Source organism: Squalius cephalus (assembly GCF_949319135.1).
Source record: "Squalius cephalus genome assembly, chromosome: 15".
Lineage (NCBI taxonomy): Eukaryota > Metazoa > Chordata > Actinopteri > Cypriniformes > Leuciscidae > Squalius > Squalius cephalus.
The window spans coordinates 23,567,642-23,591,230 of record NC_137136.1 but is presented as its reverse complement, the minus strand read 5'-3'; the positions used below and the strand labels follow the sequence as shown (position 1 = coordinate 23,591,230).

At 37.2% G+C, this 23,589-nt stretch overlaps 1 protein-coding gene across 1 annotated transcript; it reads left to right on the top strand.

Moving 5' to 3' along the window:
* Nucleotides 1-240: 240 nt before the first annotated feature.
* Nucleotides 241-21,907, top strand: iffo1b (intermediate filament family orphan 1b). The gene is made up of 9 exons (XM_079894814.1): nt 241-1,613; nt 7,470-7,530; nt 10,239-10,334; nt 12,357-12,497; nt 16,492-16,673; nt 16,762-16,882; nt 20,236-20,325; nt 20,625-20,758; nt 21,713-21,907. The coding sequence occupies exons 1-9, from the start codon at nt 619-621 to the stop codon at nt 21,795-21,797; spliced, it is 1,905 nt and encodes a 634-aa protein (XP_079750940.1). The 5' UTR covers nt 241-618; the 3' UTR covers nt 21,798-21,907.
* The last annotated feature ends 1,682 nt before the right edge of the window (nt 21,908-23,589 follow it).

The window sequence follows — 23,589 nt, the reverse complement described above, 5'->3', positions numbered from 1 at the left end:
GTAATATTTTCTTTACCGTAAGTGCCCCTCTAGGGCAAACACAGAAGGGGAATAGCATACAGACAGCTGTTAGTCGCTTTCGAACAGTGATATGTTATACATAAATATACGTTTTCGTATTTCATCTACCAAATATTATTTTTCGGTTCTGGAATATTCAAAAAAAACAGACAAGAGGGGACAGCTACTGCTGATGTTACGGTAATGTCCGCAGGCTACTGAAGCGCTGCAGAGACTCGCGCACTCAAGTGTATTCAGGTTTCCAGGCAGGGAAGCCACAAGACATTCGTTTGGACCTATTTTAAATGTATTTCGCGAACGTTTTTACAATATACTTTGCTTATTAGAATAGAGCTATTGCGTGCTTCTGTAATTACTCCACATTGTTGGCTTTCATCGCTTGCTGCAGTGAGAGTCGCGTCGTCTCCATCAGTGTCTGTTCATCCTTACTCAGCATTCACGCGCAAGCTGTAATACTCTTATCTCGTTACATAAGGCTTTAACGAGTTAAATGTGGACATTGCCGTGTCATTGGGTCGCTGAACACTATTGACCTTTGAAATCAAGCCGTTAATTATTTTGACGTCAGACTTTTGAAGTCAGACATAGCTGGTGTTCATGCCCGATCTGCAGCGCTTCAGTTTTCCGTACCGTAGCATGAATTCTCCTCTCCATCATCATCAGCAGCAGCAGCACCATCAGCATCAGAATCCAGAAGGACCCGGTCATCCCGATTCTCCCTCCGGTTTACTCCCCGAGGCTGCTGTCCTCGGTTCTCCTGACCCATCCTCTTTTTTTCTCGAAGAACAACACGGCCCTGCTGGCGTCTCTCAAAACGCATTTGACCTTACTGCATCCTCTTACCTGCACTTCAGTCCATCCTTCCACTGGTCCCAACCTCCTCCACCAACAGCCATGGCACTGAGGAACGACCTGGGATCAAATATAAGCGTCCTGAAGACCCTCAATCTGCGCTTTCGATGCTTTCTGGCTAAAGTGCATGAACTGGAGAGACGCAATAAGATATTGGAGTTACAGCTTCAGCAGGCTTTAAACAGCAATAATGCGGGTGGATGCGTGGAAGACCGAAAGACCAAAGACATTGGTGTCCAGACTGGGTTTATTGGGCCTATTGCTGTGCGGCCTGGGTCTCTGTCCTTCCAAAACACCAACAACTCTGCCAAAAGACCCACTACATTGTTTATGCCTTCTCTTACGACTGTCCTCAAGCTTGAGCCCAATAAAGCTGACGATGAGACCACAACTGACCTAAACACCAACAGAAACCCAACCATCACGGTTAGTCTGTCAACACCCACCACCGAACCCGCCTCGGCCAACACCAATAACTCTAATAATACTCCACAAGTGAGCAGCGTTGGCATCGGGACGCCTCCCAACCCTCCTCCTCGCTTCCTCCCGGGCACTATCTGGTCCTACAACCACACTCGTAAACTGGGAAGCGGGTCAGAGACTCGGGTCACTAGCCCTGGAGTATCGTGGGTCCACCCGGACGGCGTGGGTGTCCAGATAGACACCATCACCCCAGAGATCAGAGCACTTTACAACGTCCTGGCCAAAATCAAAAGGGAGAGGGATGAGTACAAGCGAAGGTGAATATAGAGATAATATAGATGCTTATTATGGCTGAATGTTGGTTTATGAGAAAAAGTTTCTCTGTGTGGCCCTTATGACAAACCTCTGCTGCAAAGTCTTCCTTTTGTTTTAGGAGTGTAGAGAGTCATGGTGGCTTTGGGGCATGGTTGCCAATTTGAATGACCTCCGGGGATCTAGAAACAATTTTTTCTTCATATTTTGTGCTGCTAAGTAACTTTAAATACCAAATAGTTTTGACAGTGGCTATTTACACTAAATTTAGATAGCAATAGATACTATTTACACTAGCAATAAATTATATTTATAATGATCAATTATATAGCATTAACTGTAAATAGTAGTTAGATGCTATTTATACTTATAAATAGTGGCAGATATTTGCACCTCAGTGTTGTTGTACATTAAACAATATGCAATAATAACATAAGAGTGTAAATGGTTATATTTATTAAAATTATTAAATTGATGCTACACCTACACCTCCCTAACCATAACCTATAAACACGTTATTATTAAACACACGTTAGACACTTTTGGAATATTTTCTTAAGGTAACACTTTATTTTAAGCTGACATAGTTACACGTTACTACATGTAGGCCTACTTATTATAGTAATAACAGTAAAATTATGCATAATTACAAGTAGGCTAACTAACCCTAAACCATACCCTAACCGTAACTCTGTAGTAAGTACATGTAGTTATTTAATATTGCTCAGTACTTATTTGAGTACAATGCAACTATGTCACCTTAAAATAAAGAGTAACCTTTCTTCATTTTTATTGAAAATAAATGCCTTTCCGATCTGATATGTGATGGGAAAAGGGAGTAGAGCGAAATTGGCAAAGGCGGATACAAACTCGGGTCAATTTGCATCAAAACATTATGCCACGCATCTTAATCCTACACAATTGCTACTGTTGACAATCCAGCATCTTCCGTAATTTTGTTTGGCCCAACCAGACGTCAGTGGGCGGAGTTAGCATAAATAGCCTCTGCCAACAAGGCGGGCAAAAACAAAATAGTTTTTTTATTGAAGTTCAAGAAATTATAACATTTGACTTTGATAATATAGACTAATTTGCGATGAAAATGTATTAAATTAGAAAACCGAAAGCATTTTCACTTTTGAACTCCATTGTATTGTCCAGTCCAAAATTTTATTTCTTTTACACTGGGCTATTTCAGCATGTTCCAGTGCCCTGCCCTTCTGGTGCTGAGGGGAACCCGACTGGCATTGACCTCTGATAACCTGTGCATCAGTCACGAACAAACCTTGTTTCAATGCAGAGCAGACTGCAGTCACTTTGCTCTTCCTGCATGGGTTACTTTTCAAACCTGACAACTCTCGAACCTGCAGGTGTTCAAGACCACAACAAAAAAAACTAGCCATCCTACAAATGGAATTTGTAAAAACATAAAAATAAAGTGAGACCGAGTTGAGACTTGAAACTTTTGTGAGATAAAATAGAGCATAAATCATCTGCTGGCAGTCATGTGCAGAGACATGAAGACATGTCTTTATTTCTCACGGCTGCTGAAGTTATTTGAATCAATCTGAGATTTTTGAATGGAGTTTTGCTAAATATATGGGATAAATTTACTCTTAGTAATCTGTGAAGTTGATATGAGGTGGTTTTTAGGATGGGTGGAGATAAATGAACTTTAAAAGGGACCTTAACTATTGGTATATACCAAAGGGTTTTGTTAGTTGCCAAGCTAGAGCTGAACATGAGAAGCAAAAGGAAGGAACATAATATGTACAGTATTTAGAAGATAAGAATCAGCTGGAGGGGAAATAATTACTCATAAATGGTGGTATTCAGTCAGGCCCACGGCTCTTTTTATGTCCAAACCTGCAGAAGCCAGAGCGCCGCATTCCACCTGCTGTCATTCACATACAGCAGTTTTATATAGGGCTGAACTGACCGTCAGATCGCAAACTCATTACCGTCTGTTGACTCATCAGGACAGGTGAAAACACTGTTGAAAAGCACAAGTCATTTTGGCTCCCTGTCTTAAAACCGCCAGCATCATAACAGATGTTATCGTTCAGCGTCTCTCCATTTGACTGCTTTGTCATTTGCTCTGGTAATGCTTTCAGCTCTTTTCAGACTTTCTTGTCTATATTTATTTTCTGCTTTGTCTTTCTAATTTAGTAAGCAGAGTTTCGCTGTCTGTGGCTCTCATCCTCGAAAGTGTTTTTCTATCTATCTGTGATAAAAAAAAAAAAAGATTCAGCCATCGTTTCAACCAAGCAGATTAAAAAAATTAATACCGTGTTAAAAATAACCAAGGCATGTTTTCCACATTGGAACATACATTAACCGACAGCCACGTGAAGCAAACTAAGGGTATTTAAACACTGGGACCAATGCGATAGCCTACTTTACAAGACAACAGGTGGGAATAATGAACTAATCAGAACACAGCAAAACTAGGTCTCAGGGGAAACACAAAGGAACTCGAGATGACCAAACATGTGACACTAGGATGGCTTGAGGGTGAGTAAATTATGGTATAATTAAAATTTTTGGGTGAACTAACCCTTTAATATTTTTGGTGAAACTGTGATACATTTTCTTCAGGATTCTTTGATAAATTGAAAGTTCAAAAGAAGAATATTTATTTAAAAAGAGCAATCTTTTGTAACGTTATCAATGTCTTTAGTGTCACTTTTGATCAATGTTATGTGTACAGTAAATAAATAAAAGTATTAATTAAAAATAATTACTCTAAACATTTTAACTGTAGTGTGTATGGACAAAATTATGTTGGCACCCCTTTCTAAAACAAATCTAATAGTGACATTATAGACAATTCTGTGTGGCAAAACAGGTTAGTGAAGAAGTTGACCTGTGCACAAAGCAGGGAACATAAAGAAATTGTTTGCTATGTCTGTTGTGACTTAGTATCCAAATTAGGGTTGGGTATCATTTGAATTTGAATGATTCCAATTCCAATTTCGATTCTGCTAATTGATTTCGATTCTTATCGATTCCTAATTTCGATTCCAAAAAGGTAAAAAAACAAAAAACTTGGATATCCTTCACATTTAGTCTTATTGCGAAACATTTAATTGTAGCTGAATATCATGAACAAAAATCAGCAGTCTTAAGAACACTTACGCAAGGAGCATTTGCCTGTGGTTTAAAAATACCATACCAAATAAACACTCCGTAATTAAAAAAGAACAAATAAAAAATTAGCAATCACAACAAATAGATACTACTGAACAAAGATATGATTAAAATTTTTCAGATTGAAATTTGAAAGATTTTCAGGTATTCAAGTACAGAAAGTGTAATCAAATGTAAAATAGCACTGCAATTTATAAATAAAATATACATTACAAATATAGTTACAAAAGTTATACAGTTAAGAACGAGTGAATTTTCTCTTCGTCTTTTGTTGTTTGATTAGTGACATCATAGAGACGGCAGCAGGAATATTAGGCTGCTGTCACTTTAAGAGTTGCACAGATCCAAAATAGTTAGACATGCCTGCATCACTGAAAACAAGTCGTCTCGCGCTTGAATGGTTTAAAATCATGTTTTCGTTGGCGCCGATGGCCTCGTGGTCAGTGCCGACATGTAGCTCCGCTCGGGCGGCCTGAGTTCGAGTCCCGGCTCGTGGACCTTTCCCGATCCCATCCCCCGTCTCTCTCCCACCTCACTTCCTGTCAACTCTCTACTGTCCTGTCCCAATAAAAAAAAAAAAATAAAAAAAAATATCATGTTTTCTGTGAGCATACTTTCGATGTATGCGCAGTACAGAAAGTCATATTGAAATGCTCACAAAGGAATCGATAAGAGGATTCGAAATTTGGATTTTATAACAAGTATCCAATTCCTGACCACAAGTATTTGATTCCATAATTGGAATCGATTTTGGATTCCCAACCCTAATCCTAATTGAAAACCTTTGGGATTAATTAGAACTGCAAACCAGGTCCCATCACTCAACATCAGTGCCTGACCTTTTGTCTTCTTAAACATTTAATTTCAAAAGATTGGCAAAAGCATAAATCCCTCCCTTTGCTGCAAAAACAGCTTCCTCTCTTCAGGGACGGATTTCCAGTAGATGTTGAAACAAGGATGCAGGGATTTGCTTCTCTTTAGACTCAAGAGCATCAGGGAGGTCATGCAGTGATGTTGAGTAATGGGGCCTGGGGCCATTCTCATTCATACCAAAAGCAGTCAGAACAGTTGAAAGCACACAATTCATATCCATAAATATAACAAAACATCAACATTTACTAACATTTATTTTAACGAAAATGTTTGAGTGATGTGTGATGCAAATGAATAATTGAATTTTGAGTCGATTCATTGATTCACAAAAATAACACTATTACATGAAACAAAATATTTTTCTCTTAATGCATTATATGTGACACTATCAGTCCAAAAAAAAATTTAAAGAAAGAAATTATTATTTTCATTCAAAAGTCACAGTAAAGACAAAAATATATATTTCAAGTAAATGCTGTTCTAAATTTCTATTAATCAAATAATCCTAAATTTTTTTATTACAGTTTCCACAAAAATATTAAGCAGAACAATTGTTATTTTCAGCTTTGAAAATAAGAAACTTTTTTTTCTTGAGCAGTAAATTAGCATATTAGAATAATTTCTGAAGGATCATGTGACACTGAAGGCTGGAGTAATGATGCTGAAAATTCAGCTTTTATATCATGGGAAATGATAAGCATAAGAGACTTCTTCAAAAACATTAAACCATCGAACAGACCCTAAACTTATGAACGGTAATGTAGAAGGATAGAACAAAAATGATGTGTTCTTTTGGAAACTTATTGGTCCAATAAAAAGCATATTAAATTCACATTAAAATATCTGAGGCTGAGCACACTTGCCATTTTGTATCATTTGTCTCTTTTAGTCCGCTCTATTACAGCCATGGCATCCAACAGCAGTGATCTACGTTATATCTGCATTGCAGTACACACAAGGTCTCAGGCTGCAGAGAAGCAATCTCTCTCTCGCTCTCTCCCTCCACCCTCTCTCCTCACGTCGCTCGCATTATCTGTCACTCTCCTCAGTAATAATTGAATGTTTGCACCTTGAATTGGCAGTAATGCACGGTCTCAAAGTAACCTTGCAGTCCAGTGAGGATGTTTAATAAATGTAGAGGCTGCTGCAATGTTTTGAATGTTAAGTAGATCTTACATAAGGACAGGGCTTGTTGGGTTCCACCTCATTACACTATACTACTGCACTGGACAATATTACTGTTGAACAGCCACACAGTAAATTACTGTAGAGCTGACTGGGCTGATGGATCATTAAAGGACTGAATGGATGTACTTAAGTTGAGCTAGCATACTCACAGAAACAAAAACACTTGCGTGTGAAGATCACACACACAAATGTACCTTCTGTAACGGGAAAAATACATGTTTTGTATTCGTTTTTTCCTGCTTTACAAGAGCAATATTAAATTGTCTCGCATTGCTTTGGATTTTAGCATAAACCGATTTTAAAACTTTTGCCATCATTTACTCGCCCTTGTGCCATTTTAACTCCTCATATGTGGAACATGAAAGGAGAAATTTTGAAGAATGTATCGGTTGCGTTTCTCCATACAATTACAAAGAATGGAGGCTGGAGTTTTTACGCTCCAAAAAGGATGTAAAAGTACCATAAAAGTATCATAAAAGTTATCCATATGACTTATCTGCGGCTTTAAATGTATTGCACGAGTCGTATGGACCTCTTATTTTATTTTACTTGATGTGATATATTCAATTTTTAGCTAGCTTAATCGAAAAGTTCCTGTTGTTGGGTCATGCTCTGCTGTTGGTCCTGATGTTCTTGTTTTCTCCTCTCAGATGGGAAGAGGAATACACCATGAGAATGGACATGGAGCAGAGAATGAATGACCTACAGGAGGTGAGGAACACTTTTTCAAGCCAAACCTCTAGCAACATAGTGTCGGCCCAGATCCGGGCCACATCTGGTACATGTGGATTCCACGCGTGCCAGATGTGGGCCGGATCTGGGCGACACTATGTTGCTGTCTGGTTGTTTAATTGCGTCTACCACATTTAACTTCCATTGCAACCTCAATGTCCTGACAACTTCTTAATTTAGTCCCCGTTTTATTTATTTCACTAGAATAATGTTAAACCAAGTCTTTAAATAAATTACCATTCAAAACTTTGTGGTTGGTAAGATTTTTTTTTGTTTTTGAAAGTCTCTAATGCTCACCAGTCACCAAGGCTGCTTTTATTTGCTCAAGAGTACAATAAACGATTAGATTTTTGTAAAAATATTAATATATTTTAAAATGCAATTTATTCCTGTGCAAAGCAGTCATCATTCTAATATGCTGATTTATGCATATCAGAAACATTTCTTATTATCAATGTAGAATACGTTCCAGAATACGTTAATGTTCACAAGAACAGAATTTATTTAAATTTTTAAATGTTACATTTTAAATGTCTTTACTGTCACTTTTAATCAGTTTAATGCATCCTTGCTGAATAAAAGTATTAATTTCTTTCAAAAAAATCTTACTTTTGAACAGTAGTGTACAGTACATCACTGGAGACTGAGTAAACAGATCAAGAAAATGATGTTGTCTGCGGTTTGAGGTTTTTGGCATGTTTTACCTTTGGGATCAAGTGTTATTTGCCTTTTTATTAGGTTTTTGGCATGTTTTACCTTTGGGATCAAGTATTATTTGGATGAACTTGGATTCAGGAGAAGCTCTTGAGTCTGCAAAACATTGTAATAGTCAGTGTTTAGATGTTTTACTTAGATGCAGTTTAGACGCAGTTTTACTTTAGTAAAAGATTATCTAAAAATTCTACAGTATAAATGCTGAATAATACTTGATGATAGCAATTATTGTTTAATTGAAAATTTATCTTTTTATCTCTGTTACTTTAATATCTGAAATCTAGTGTCAATTCTTAGTTTCAATTGATTAGGTTAAACCTAGTCTTGAACCAACCTTAGAACTTCATTGATTATTCTTAACTTAAAGGTACAATATGCAAGAATTTTTTGCCGCTAGAGGGCGCTACATTCCAAACAACAACAACGGCGTAGCTTGATGACGATGTGAAGGAGCGTGGAATGATGGGAACTGTCGTTTTCAACTCCACCGTGGATGTAAATCAGTCAGACGGGAATCGAAAAATCATGTTCATGGATGAGGCTAGTTCTATTTTTATAATGACATGCTTTTTGTGGCGAGGGGGGCGTGGTTCAGCGCGGTCTGTAATGGGAGAGAGAAGAGACGAACGGGACGCAAGTAGGTCAAGTGCAAATGACGAACACCTGTGTCTTATTGCTGTGATCCGCGTGGAGAGACCGCTTATAAGCCGCGCTGGAACGAGAGAGAGACTGAAGAGAAAATTGGACGCAGAGAAAGAAAACCGGTGGATCCGAGCTCTCATAAACTGTTTTGTGCCGTCGCGGTTGCCACGGTGAATGCGCGTTGTGCACGACTTTTGTTTGTTTTGCTTTATTTTAATAAAGTACGAGTCCCAGTCACGCCGACCCCTGTCTTCTTCCTTCCTGACTCTTGAACCTCATCACACTTTTATTTCATTAAAATGAATTAACCGCAAGAAAAGTAAGGTTTAATACTAATTTGGTTATCATAGATGTTACTGTATGTCGAATTCATTGTTGTGATAACGCGGCGCAGTTTTACGTGTTCTAAACAATTGTTGTAAAAGTACATTCGAACATGCCCACATCATTTGCCAAAATACTGATTAATCTTTATGTATAACACATGCTATATTTATTTACATGGCCATAAACACCAGACGTGATAAACAATGCCAATAAACTAAACACAAACCTTAAGCAATAATACTTCCCTTACATAAACATAACTATTACCGAATGCAACATGTGGAAAATATAAAATTAAGCATGCTTTGTCGACAGAACCAGCTGAATCGGTAAAGAATAATTGTGTTCCATAACGACTGCAAGAAACAAGCTAACGTGTGTTGCTTGATAGACGCTACAACTACAACTTCCGCATTTGTCCAGGACTCCACGCAGTACGAGCGGAAACCGAGGGTAACGCGGATATGACGCAATTGACCGGCGACTCCCAGCTCCCCCCTGTTCTAACGCCCCGTTTCCTTGGTTAAAATCGCAATTTTCTCACGATTTAAAAATAGTTGGAAACATTTGGGATATTGTAAGTAATCAACTTAACAAAATATATAGCACTGGTCTTGAGATTATGGGATATTTTAATGCAAAATTCTTACATATTGTACCTTTAATTTTTTAACCCAGATTTGAATATATAAAATAAATTACTGTCCTGTCTAAATTAATAACTGTCAATATTACTGTGTTCTTAAGCTCTTCTATAGTAAATTAATTATAAGTTACGGTTTCTAAATAATTGTTTACAATGTTCAGTATGTAATTATTGTGTACGTTTTTGTTCTATGTGGGTCAGTATTGTCATTCTGTTAGATATGAAGTTAGGTTGGGTTTTTGGAAGTATATGAATAAAATTGTGATGACTTTGGCCAAGAAAGTGTGTTATTTGTACAGAAAAATGAATTGTTCATTAATAATAATAATAATGGATATGCATTTGTCTATGTGTGTAGGACCTACAGGAGAGTGAAGAATGTCAGGATGAGTTGGGCCTCAAGGTGCAACAGCTGAAAGCTGAACTTGTGCTTTTTAAAGGACTCATGAGCAATGTGAGAAGCAAAACACACTCTCAGTACACTCAAACAACAAATACATGCCTCAAACACACTGGACAGGACAGGAAATTATCACCCAAAATGAAAATTATATGATTTACTCACCCTCATGTCGTTCCAAACTCCCTTATGGAAAATTGTGCACAATACAACACAATACAAATATTGTGTATTGAATGTGTACTTGTAGTGTACTTAAAAGTCTTAAAAGTATATTTAAAACCTTAAAAGTATATATTTAAAAAAAATACTTGCAGGTAATATAAAATTAATGAATAAAGAAGTCAAAAGCTAAACGTAGGCTATAAACAATCTACGCCACAGTCTCTCGACTTCAATATCACCATCACTAAGGGTGCGTTCACACTTGGCATGTTTGGTTCGATTAAAACGAACACTGGTGCAATTGCTCTGTAAGTGTGAATGCTGCCATCACAACCCTGTTGCGTACCAAACAAGTGGACCAAGACCCCTGTAACGAATGGTCTTTGTCCGCTTCCGAACGAACTCTGGTGTGGTTTGAATGAAATATGAATGCAAGACAGACCAAAGACATGTAAATGAACCAAAAACGGGACATGATCTCACAAGGTGACGCTAAAAAGGACAGAATGCTCAAGAATACCTGTTTTTTCTCATCATAGTTGCGATTTTGCCCATCGCAGTTCAGTACAAGCATCAGAACCGCGTCTCCTTGAGCAGATCTTCGTTTGTGTGTGTGATGGAGGGATTCCTGCCGCTGTTTGACTCCTTTACACGTTTTATAAGCTCTTCACGAGTTCTCAGATGGTCAAAATACCATCATATGCAGGCGGGCTACGCACATACAACGAGCGCATTTATCCCAGAAACAAAAATGTTTTTTTTTTTGGTCCTCCTAGACTTCCGACAACTCTTTCGGCCTTTGTTTAAAAACATTTTCCCCGGAAAGCTTGAGTTATAATAGTTAGCAAGAGCGTGATTATAAACACAATGTGGCTGTGAAAGCGTACTAGTGAGTAGCTTACTGTTCAGCTGATGGCGTTGAAAATCACAAGAGGATATTACTGATGTATTTTATATTGTAGAATAAAACGTGAAAATATTTTGAGCTTGTGTTCACCACAAACCTTATTTCAAACATTTAACAAAAAAAAAAACATTGACTTTGGAACGATGGAACCAGAAGTGCTAAAACTCTGATAGGGCTAACTCACTGACCTACAAAATCCCCTACATCCCTTCACCACTCTATTTCAAAGAAAGCTAAAGTTGTTTTTCAATGCAATAACAGCGAGTGGGTTCTGGACAGTGGGCACTGAATTATCAGGAATGCATTGGTTGACCAGTTTCAGAGCAGCTCAAACCGGCCTGGACCAGAACAGGAATTCATGTTTGGTCTAAGCAGCCATTTGATTTTATTACTTTGCTCATTTAGAGTTTAAATCAGCAAGTCACACACACTCAGAGGTTTGTTTCTGGTGAGCTCAAGAACAGTAGTGTTCAGTAGTGGATGAATACACAGATAGTGTATTCATAGCAGCTACTACATTCATAGCACTCTACAGTCATCTTATTTTCTGTAGAAATACTTAAGGAAAATATATGAGCTTTGTGCTTTTGTTCTCATAAACGCTCACACACACACACATTTTCCCACTTTCCACAATTAGCACTTTGTTTTTTTTAAAATCTTCTAATGTGTTTTATCTGAAAATCAGACAATACCCTACTTTGTATCAAACACTCTTCCCAGAAAAGATTTATCACACAGTTCAAAGTGTTAAAAATAGCTTGTTTTTGAGAATGAGTTCAATACACACATAAGCTGTTTAGCCTAAAGTCCAAGAAACACAAACATCACAGTTTTCCTCATTGTGTGCCAAAAAAGACATACCACTGCAGTTTCAGTTTCACATCATCTTAATCTACAGTGCCGTGAATACTAAAAATAGTACTCTATAGAAATGAGTTATTAATCATCTAATTATTCTTGCTTCAAATGACATGTACCCACACAAATCTGTAAACCTACAGAACCTGTCAGAGCTGGATAGTAAGATCCAGGAGAAGGCCATGAAAGTGGACATGGACATCTGCAGACGCATTGACATCACAGCTCGCCTGTGTGATGTCGCCCAACAAAGAAACTGTGAAGATCCAATCAAGATCTTTAAGGTATTTACACACTCAAACAAACATCTGCACTTCCTGATTTCTCTATATTATGCTATCATTATTGTTGTGCGACACATTTAAAGGGATTGTTCACCCAAAAATGAAAATCACCCTGTAGCCCAAGACTTGTTGCCCACTGAAGCTATGCAGGGTTGAACCTGGTCAGTACCTGGATGGGAGACCTCCTGGGAAAATTATTGGTTAACTGTTGGAGGAGGTGTTAGTGAGGCCAGAAGGGGGCGCTCACCCTCGGGTCTGTGTGGGTCCTAACTTCCCTGTATAGTGATGGGACATTATACTGTAACAAACACAGTCCTTCAAATGAGACGTTAAACCAAGGTCCAGACTCTCTGTGGTCATTGAAAATTTCAGGATGTCTTTTGAAAAGTAGTAGGGGTGCAAGATTTGCCCATTGGCCTCTGTCCATCACCATGGCTTGCTAATCATCCCCATATACACTGATTGGCTTCATCACTCTGTCTCCTCTCCACCAATAAGCTGGTGTGTGGTGGGCGTTCTGGCACAAAATGGCTGCCGTCGCATCATCCAGGTGGATGCTGCACATTGGTGGTGGTCGAGGAGATTCCCCCCGCCCCCCTCCATGTAAAGCGCTGAGTGCCAAGAAAAGCGGTATATAAATATTACACAATAAACAAATTGTTATTTCTCTCATCATTTACTCACTCTCATCCCATCCCCAATGTATATGACTTTCTTTCTTCAGATAGATTTTTAGGAAAATAATACAGCGATCGTAATGGTAATCCATATGACCTCAGTTGATGAATCTGTGTGTGTAAAGAAAAATAAAAAATTTAACTTTTTTAAACGATTAATCATTCCTTTCTGTCTACTGTCATACAGGCATTCTATAGAGGGACATTGTGCGTTGTAAAGTTCACGTGAGAAGTAATGTGGAAACACAGAGGACTGTCACTTCTCACGCGAGTTTCACAACACACTCAGGTTGTTCACACACCACTATGATCGTTGTGTGTGGTTTTCACCCCATTTCACTTCCATTATATGGACTGAAAAATATTTGTTTGTGTTTATCTGAAGAAAGTAAATGATGAGAGAATTTTCTTTTTTTGGAGAACTATCCCTTTAAGCTCCACTGGCAATCTTTGTCCTGAACAATGTTAATGTAAGTAAACTAAAAGTAGCCTTGATTATATAATATATGTAATATACAATACTGCTCAAAAGTTTAGGGATGTAAAGATTTTTAAAAATGCTTTTGAAGAGTTTTATGCTCAAGGCTGTATTTATTTGATGATAAATACAGTAAAAACTGTTATTGTCTGCAAAGGGGTTGAACAAAAACGGAAAATTAAAAGGCTGAATCTATTCACAAGCAGTTCTTTTAGTGAAAACAAACTCAGGTACACACTTCTCAAAACAAACAAACAAAAACACGGCAAACAGAACAACCACTATTCATTGACGAGATCTGACAAAGACTGAACCAAACAGAGGGCTATTAAATACACAGAGGCTGCATTCAAACTCGCATACTTCCCTGCTATAAAGTAGTATGAAAAACAGTATGTGACAAAAGAAGTATGTCCGAATTCACAGTACTCATAATAGAGTTGGCAAAAAGTACCCTGATGACCTACTTCTTCCGATGAGATTCTGAAGTGTGCATACGATAGACACTTTACTATCCCTTGAGGCCACGGGAGAATTTATGGCAGTAAAGTGACGTAACTGACACTGATCACATGATAATGACAACATGGCGAATGTTGTACGTTCGGATTACATTCATGCAATACTAGGGGTGTGACGGTTAGCATATAACCGTGAGACCGACGGTTATAGTTGAACACCGTCATTACAACTCTATAACCGCCAAAACCGTGTTATTAAAATATTTTTTACAAACATTTTTTATCATAGAGAATGTTTAAATACTAATTAAAAACAATTGTTAACAGTCTGTGTTATTAATGGTCTACGTCGTTTCCAACTGTATTTGATTCTTTGCCAAGTACCCCCTGACCGACCGCCAATCATTTGAGATAGAAATAAAAGCTATGATATAGTGATGTGCCATCATTATGAGATTTATTAAACAAATGAAAAACATTTGCAATAATAAACATTAGCAATGAACATTTGCAATCGGGAGACATGGTTTTTACCACTTAATGAAGTTTTGTTTTGTAAATCGTCAGACATGATTTTTACCACTTCATTAAGTTTTGCTTTGTAGAAAGCATTTCTTTAAAGCGAATTTCGTTTTGTACAAATTGTATCTTAATTTTAATAAATGTTTCATCAACCAATTGCATGTATTTAATAAATAAAAAGCAAATATATGAGACAATATAACCGTGACATTGAGGCTCCGATGCGCCGCGTTCACTTGCATTGCATTGTGAAGTTGAACTAAAGCGCATCTCATCGTAAATGAATGAAACTCAGCGTAGGCCTATGCCTCATACATTAGCATTTTTGCTGCATCCTTTCTAGAACAGACAAGGGCTTTCTTGCGGCTCGCATCAGCAGAGCATTGCATCGTCCATAGACCGCAAAACAATCAGCGGATGGCGGGCGGGTGCGGCTTTGAAATCTGGTCAAAAAACGTTGGTGCGGATGATGAGTTTTGTGATGCGGTTGCGGATGAACTAATACCCCATCTGCGTATCTCTATTGATAACAACATTGAACACTACACAAATATAAATTTTATTCAAACTAAGTTGTCATATAACAGACGAACGGCGCAAACCCCCCCCTGACGACGGTTATGTTACGAACCGTCACATTTGACTCACGTCATAACCGTCATCACCAATTCTGAAACCGGCACACCCCTATGCAATACACATTCATACTACATAGAAAATACATATTAGTGGTCCTGAAGTTAATACTTATTCAAAATAAGGACCTACTTATACTTGGACACAGCCAAAGACACACTAGGGACTAGACGACATAATTAACAAGACACAGGTGCAACACATGGGGGCAAATAAAAAAAACCATGGCAACCGATGAACAAAGACAAAGTACTTACAAGAGCACACCTAAACAAAACTCAATCCCAAAACAGACGGGACAACGGGGACATTTATATTGTGAAATATTATTACAAATGTGTATATATATATATATATATATATATATATATATATAATATATGTGTATATATATATATATGCGTGCATCATGTTTTCATAATCGTTGGAAGCTAAAATCAAACTGAAACTATCGCATCCCTAGTCGTTAATTAATCTTTGAGAGCAAGGGGGCCCCCTGGTTGTACGGGGCCCTACACAACTTGCGTACTTTGCGTATAGGGAGGACTGGCACTGTCCAAATCCAACTTTATCAGGGTACATACAGTACACACACGTTAAGCAATATATACTATAGCAAATCTCAACTGCTTAATTGCATGTATCATCCTAAAATGCAAGTATTATCACAGAGATCTAATCTGATAAATGCAACTATAAGGATGAAGATATTAGGATATTATATACATTAACATTTTCTGTAAAGCTGTTTTTTTTTTTTTAAGTATTGTGAAAAGCGCTATACAAATAAATTTGAATTGACTAGTCTTGTTTTCACTAACGAAATTTAGTGAGGTTTATGCTAAAATGCCTGATGCTTCTCAAATAAAAATTTTTTTCAGGTGCTATGGTTTTTCAGTTTCAGTCATTTTACTGGAAAACCAAAAGAACATTTTCTGCAATGATTGTCATAAATATGTATCGTGTAATCTTGCACGCTTGTAATTCACACAGCATCCCAGCCCCCTCTCTGTCTCTGACTCAGCTGCTGTGATTTTCTGCTGATGCCTGCTATAGTGTATGAGGCACAGAGAACTGATGTGTATTGCATTTTCGGTAGAGTAAAAGAGGGAGTGGTCGAACCAATAATGTTTTTTGTGTGTTTGTTTCAATTTTACGTTGGGTCAAAAGTGTTGAGGTTAAAGTTATTAATGACCTAAGCCTCTCTCTTGCTATCCCAGGTTCCCAGTCCTCAAAATGCCATCACCTCTCGTGCCCGTAAACAAACCTCGCAACCTGCCAATGGCAGCGAGACAGATGAGCCAGTCAGCACCTCTGAGAGTGATGGTGCGCGAGAAGATGAAGTGTGCACCCCTTCAACCCTCCAGATCAATGAAGAGATGCAGAGAATGTTGACCCAGCTGTGAGCGATTAAAAATGCCTTGCAATGTTTGGTCAGAACTGCTTGTTTGTTTATGACTAATGTAATGACTTACCTGTGTATTTGCCAGGCGTGAGTGTGAGTTTGAGGATGACTGTGACTCTCTGGCTTGGGAAGAGACAGAGGAAACGCTCCTTCTGTGGGAGGATTTCCCAGGGTGCACTTTAACAACGGACACTAATCAGGGCGAGGTTAGTGCACTGGGTCATATGACTTATATGTGGTTGATATTTGTTTGAATGCGCATTATTTCTTACTACTTCCTCATTTATTTATGCACTTAGAAACTTTCCCATGATTAAAAGCCTTTTAAGAATTCAAGGGTCCATATCATATACATTCTTTTTCAATATTTTTGACTCACTTATAATGTTAGAGACTAAAATGTGACGTACATTTTTAAAATATTTTCCTACTTAAAATTAAACGGGCTGTTTTTGCTACTGTAACTATAACAGTTCTATGTAAATGACCTCTGTTATGGTTGCACATTTTTGCATGTAAAATGAGTGGCAGTGCTTTACTGATTGTTTGCTGGCAGGTCCAATATAATTGTCACTATCTCATCTTTTTTAATAACAGCCTCTTTACAAAGCCTTCGTTACATTTTGACTGGCTCACATAGTTGTTTAATTCTTGAATTTCAAAATAATGTTTTTTACCTCCTTAATAATAATGAATCAAAACTGACAAAAGAGTTAGTGGAGTGTTATAAAACATACAATTGAAAGTACAGTAGGTACAATAAAATGAATAATATTCAAAAAAACATGCTGTCAAAATCACAGGACCTTCAAGACTTTTGATTATAATCCAAAAATCTGATTAATGCACCTACTAAATATTCTTGGAATATCATGTTTACTTCCTAATATTAATCTAATTAATCTAAATTAATTTATTCATGTAAAAAATAATATTCTTACTCAGTATGTCGTCTTGGTTTCCAGTTAGGCCATCCTTAAAAATATTTTGGTTTGCCGTAACAGCCACAAAAAAAAAAAAAAAAGGTCGGTAGGTCGGTCTGTATTTTTTTTTCGAGATTCAATGTAAAAAAAAAAAGGTACAATTTTGGTCATGGTGATTACGTCGTATGAATTTAAACAAATATGCATATCGGGACTTCACTGACAGTTTTCCAGAACTTCGTGCCAAGTTATATATATATATTAAATAACAATTAGAAAACCTGTATAAACTGAACTGAATATTATAGCGGTGGTGACGTGTTCATGTAACATCTAAGGGTGCGCTGCCAATAACGCGCCTAAAAGCTGTCAGAACTGGGAAAATTAGCCTAATGATTATTAGTATGTCAAAAATATCAAGGAGACATTTCAATTGTTTATTAATAAACAAGTGTTTTCTGTGTCAAAGATGAAGTTGACGATGACTCGATCTTCGCAGTGAACGCGCCAGAGAGAAATGCACATTTCATTACATAAGCAGAGAACAGTCTGTTTTCTTTCGTTTTGAATTGTTTTGTTTAAAAGTGTACATTTCATGCTTTCTATATATATATATATATATATATATATATATATATATATATATATATATATATATATATATATATATATATATATATATATATATGTCTCAGGTCTGTGAGGCAAGTAGCTTATAGCCTACGCTGTGTTTCTTTCGGTTCATAAGAGACCAGCTCCAGTTCACGCGCCGGCGACTCCATGTCCTGATTATATTGCCTGCTATTGCCTATTTAGCCTCTTATTTATTAAATTCAAGAAACTGGTTGATGAAACATTGATTAAAATTAAGATACAATTAATACAAAACGAAATTCACTTTAAAGACAGGCTTTCTAAAAAAACAAACTTAATGAAGTGGTCAAAATCATGTCTGCCCACTCCATTTGTCTCCCGATATTTTCGGGATCATTTTATCTTATTCATGCTTTTCACTTTTCATATAATCAACATGAAATTTTAAAATATATATATTATTTTATTTAAACATGAATACGAAACTAAATCGTTTTTTAATGACTGGGCTACAACACATAGGCCTATTAGCCTACAGAGAAATTTAATGTCGGTGCGTCTTGCCGGTGAGCATGTGAGGGGAGAGATAGGCTACAATTTTCGATCAATCATATTATTTTGCTCGATATGCCAATTCTTAATATTTGGTGTTTTAAATGCCTGTTTGAGATCTCTGTGAAAGTTTTAGTGCCGCTTTCAGCGGTCACGTCCGTAACATTGTTTCTTCCTCATAAATGCGAACACGAAAAATAAAATAAAATAAATATATTATGTTCTGTGGAGAGCCGACCCCTCTTCATCTGGTGGGTATATTACTTTTGGTTTGCGCAGTGCAATACATAGAATCACTAAAACATATTTTTAGTGGATCTGAGTGTCGCGATTTCGGTTTCATTTCGTATACAGCCACACAGCCCTTATAATCATAGATGACGCCACGGGTTTTTATTTAAAAGAAAGAGCATAGCCTACGTTTGTATGTAGGCCTATTTATATTCACAATACTTACTAAAATATAATTAATATCATTTTATTGCATTTGTATTAGTTGTTTGAAGAGTAAAAAAAAAAATCGGTCGGTCTTAACGCAAGTTTACAACCGGCAAGTCGGTCGGACTAAAAGGGGAAAAAAATAATTAATTGGGTCGGCCCTAAATTGACAGGGTCGGTCGGGTTACGGCAAACAAGAATATTTTTAAGGATGGCCTAAATTAACACAAGCATCTTTACATCAAGTTTAATTGAGAAGCAAAATGAAGCCTTTTTACAGAAATTGTATTCTTATAAAAACATTTTTAGTGCTGTCAAATCGATTAATCGCGATTAATCGCATATAACATAAATGTTTGTAGATATATAGTATTTGTGTGTGTGTGTCACACACATATAAGTAACTTTGCAACTACATGTCAACTAACTCTCAGAGTATTAGTAGAGTTAGGGTTAGAATAAGTTGACATGCAGCTGCATAGTTACTTATAGTCAGTAGAATGTCTGTTGGTGAATCATTACAATAAAGTGTTAGCAGATATTAAGCAGACAGTCTACTAATATACTACTGAGAGTTAGAAGACATGTAGTTGCAAAGTTTCTTATAGTTATTAGAAAGTCTAAAGTGGAGCATCAAAATAAAGTGTTACCGTAACTTCCACTTGTTCCACACTTGTTCAGTGTACAAAGGAGAATAGGATTCTACTGGTCATCCAGTCATGGGCTTCACTCATAGGACGCATGCAAACACACACACACACACACACACACACACACACACACTGCTCATATCTAGGTCAGGGTACTCAGTCAGGTTTGCTGGGGGGCGGTTCGATACCAAACATTACTGACATTAGTTAATGCGATGCGGGCTGGAAGTGTGTCGCGTTTCATGGAAAGCTCAAAGTGTTTAGAGTTTTCCATCTACGGGGTCATTAATCTAGTATTTTATTTTCCCTCTGGTCAAATCTCATCTGCTGGTGAGTGCTTGTGCTTCTGCAGTGAGATAATGTGCCTGTGGGATTTCTCTCTCTCTCTTTCTGCCTGGACAGGAGGAGAGTTTGGAAAAGGTGATTAAGGACACTGAATGTCTTTTTCAGTCTAGGGAGAAGGAATATCAGGAGACTATTGACCAGATTGAGGTGAGAAGTTTGGATAGTTTACTTAAATGTCATGCTTTATCACATTATAACACAGCTTTTGAGTGAGATAATGTACTGTCAGCCAATCATTATCACAAAATAATATCTCAATTTTGTGATAATACAGTACTTTATCTCTGTCAGTCTTGAATCATTTGTTTTATACGCACTGTTAATAGTATTGTTTTGCTATTTTCTTGTTTAGTATGTTGGATAAAAGTGCTAAGAAAATAAATGTACATATAAATGTAAGTATGGAAGCCCATCAGCCTGGTCTGATGCGATCTGTTTCTCTGCAGTTGGAACTTGCCACAGCAAAGTCAGACATGAACCGCCATCTTCACGAGTACATGGAGATGTGCAGTATGAAGAGAGGACTGGATGTGCAGATGGAAACCTGCAGGAGACTCATCACTCAGAGCGGAAACGAAAAGTATGCATATATCCACAAACACATGGGCTTTTGACACTTTTTTTTAGCACTTGACACTGTTCATACTGTATCCTGGTTACTGAGATTTTGAGATTTCACACTGTACATTTAACAGGGTTATTATTGTTAACTTGAACTAAAACCATAAAAAAAATGTTACTTGAAATAAAATAAAATATAAAAAATACTTAAGCTTATTTAATTTTAGCTAATTGCCAAGGAACCATTCCTAAATTTCATTTAGTTTAACTTGATGTACTAAAATAACTAAAACTAAAGCCAAAATAAAATTAATAAGAACTTAGACATATTTGAAAAACTAATACAAATGACAAAACCACACAACCATATTACTAAAACTTGACCTAAAATTAAAAGCAAAACGGAAAATATCAAAACAAAACCAATTCAAACTATTAATAAAAACTGTAATAGTAACTCTCAATGATACTAAAATGACACTGCTGTAAACCATGAATTTACATTAATATGCATATTCATGAGGTCAGCAACATAGATCACAGTTCACCCTAAAAGGACAATTCTGTTATACTCATCCTCATGTCTTTCCAAGCCTGAATGACTTTCTGTCCTCTGTGGAACATGAAAGAAGATATTTTGAGAAATGTCCATGCGGTAGACTATAGAAGTCAAAGGTGACCAAAATTCTTTGGTTATCAACATTTTTCAAAATATCTTCTATGTTCCAATGAATAAATAAATACAGGTTTGGAATGACATGAGGGTGAGTAAATGATGATTTTTGGGTGATCCTTTTAAGTATTCTGAAATGTACAGAAAAAAATAATACTGTCTCTTCATCACTCTTTCACTCTTTTTTTTTTTTTTCTGCTCAGATGCTGAAACTAAACACCTACTGAAAGTTATATTTTACTATTGCCCAAATCACAAGAAAGTGTATTTTGTTGATTTATTCTTTTTACCACCTTACAGCAAATCCACTTCTTCTATACCTGGAGGAGGTGCAGATGCGAACGGAGAAACAGAGAGGGATAAAACCGAGGAAGGAGGAAGATAATGACAAGAATCTGAAGAAAGTGTCTGCAAGAAGAAGAAAAAGCACCCCTCATCTCTTCACGGCACCAATCATCAGTACCACCATCAGCCCTGCTCATGTTTATGCAGACTATCCAGTCACTGCCTCTAGTGGTGGTAAATGGAATTACATTGTGTGTGCTGAGTGCCCAAAAGAGAATATGCGCTGACATTTCCCCTCTGGTACTGTTTTCACACCTACATCATTTAAAACATGAGAGTCCTCACAAGACTGTTTGCTCTTATCTGATTTCAGCGAGCCCGTCCACCGGCGAGTTTCAATCATGTTTTCCGATCTCATCCCCAAATGTCTGAGTCATCGTATTTTCATCAGTGAATACAATCACTTTTGATTTCGTATGTCTGGCAGAGAATCACTGACAATGTTTTCACAAAGTTTCCATTTCCTAGAGACTCTGAGGGGACATTTGCTCACTAATTGTTGCCGCATGTATCGTTACGTGCCGCTGTACGCTGTGGGTCAGTGGGTGTGTTGTGCTTCCTGTCTGAGCTGTTGTAAATACTGGGCTGTTTATGCTAGTGAAGGGTGGAGGTAACTGTAGCCTGCACGTCCCCCATCTCTGTGCTCAAATTCACATGAAATATATGACATTTCATGCTAACGGTATTGTGCTGATGCCAGGCTGCTTCGGAGTCTCGGCTTAGAATAATGAACTCTTTTGCTTCCTCCCTTGCGGGTGGAAAACATGAGTGATGGGTGAGGTCAGACGAGTGAGATTTGAGGATGTTATGGCTTCGGTGTACATGTCAGAGCGTTACGCATGTCAACCGCTGTGTTATTTCCTTTTCACTTTTCCCCTCATTTTTCGTCTTTAAGATAAATGATATTGAGCCTTTTTCTCTGCCGGTGGAGATACATTTCCGAAAATAGAATTTCATGAAAATGCTGTATATGTATCGCTGCTATAGATATGAGACCTGCTCAAGTCCGTAAAAGTATCTAGTATTTCTATTTTGGATGGTAAAATCCTTCTAGTGTAGTTTGCCATTTTTCTGTTTCGTGTCCTTAAGATCTTGCTGGTGCCTCTGATGGCTGAGGTTGATGCAAAGATCTGTCTGACCTGTTGTTTTCATTGTGAATAGACTTGAAGTCCAGACTGGCTGTGTTCTGTTAAGAAATGGGTGGGAGAGTGGTCTGTAGAACAAGGTGATATGAGAGAAGTCCTTTAGAGCGAGACCCTGAAGAGTTGTTTTCATGCTAGTGGTGATAGTTGATAGTCAGAGCATCCTATCTTGTCATAGTCTACCAGTGATCCTGATGGTTAAACTCATTGATGAATGATCTTAAAGACCCCATCAAATGTTTAACAAACTATATATATATATATTTTTAAACAGATCTTATGGAAACCCATTTCTGCCTCAGAGTAAATAAAATAATTTTAAAATCAAGCAAAAAAGATAGTTGTGACTTATCTCAGTTGCAACTTTATATCTCACAATTGTGACTCGTTTAGCACAATTGGCACTTTTTTTAGAATAACGATTTCATATATCACACTTGCGTCATTGTTTCTCAAAATTTTAACCAGTGTTGGCTGTAACTTATTACAAAGTAATTCATTTCCCTTCAAAAGTAAAGTTTTTACTGAAAAGGTTTAAAGGAATTACTGAATGTAAAATTTTTTGTTTTTAATGTAAACTCCCTTTTGGTCAGTTCAATTTTATATTTAAAGAATAAAAAGAGCAGTTTCATGTCTATTCTTGTATCGTTCAACTGGTCGAGGATAGGGCTGGGCGATATATCGCATGAG

What these genes read in the sequence shown, in the direction of transcription:
- iffo1b (XM_079894814.1), top strand. Translation starts at nt 619, where the DNA reads ATGCCCGATCTGCAGCGCTTCAGTTTTCCGTACCGTAGCATGAATTCT. An exon ending in TTAAAGGACTCATGAGCAAT is followed by an intron (nt 10,335 to 12,356) that starts GTGAGAAGCAAA and finishes GTAAACCTACAG; the next exon opens with AACCTGTCAGAGCTGGATAG. An exon ending in ACTCAGAGCGGAAACGAAAA is followed by an intron (nt 20,759 to 21,712) that starts GTATGCATATAT and finishes ACCACCTTACAG; the next exon opens with CAAATCCACTTCTTCTATAC.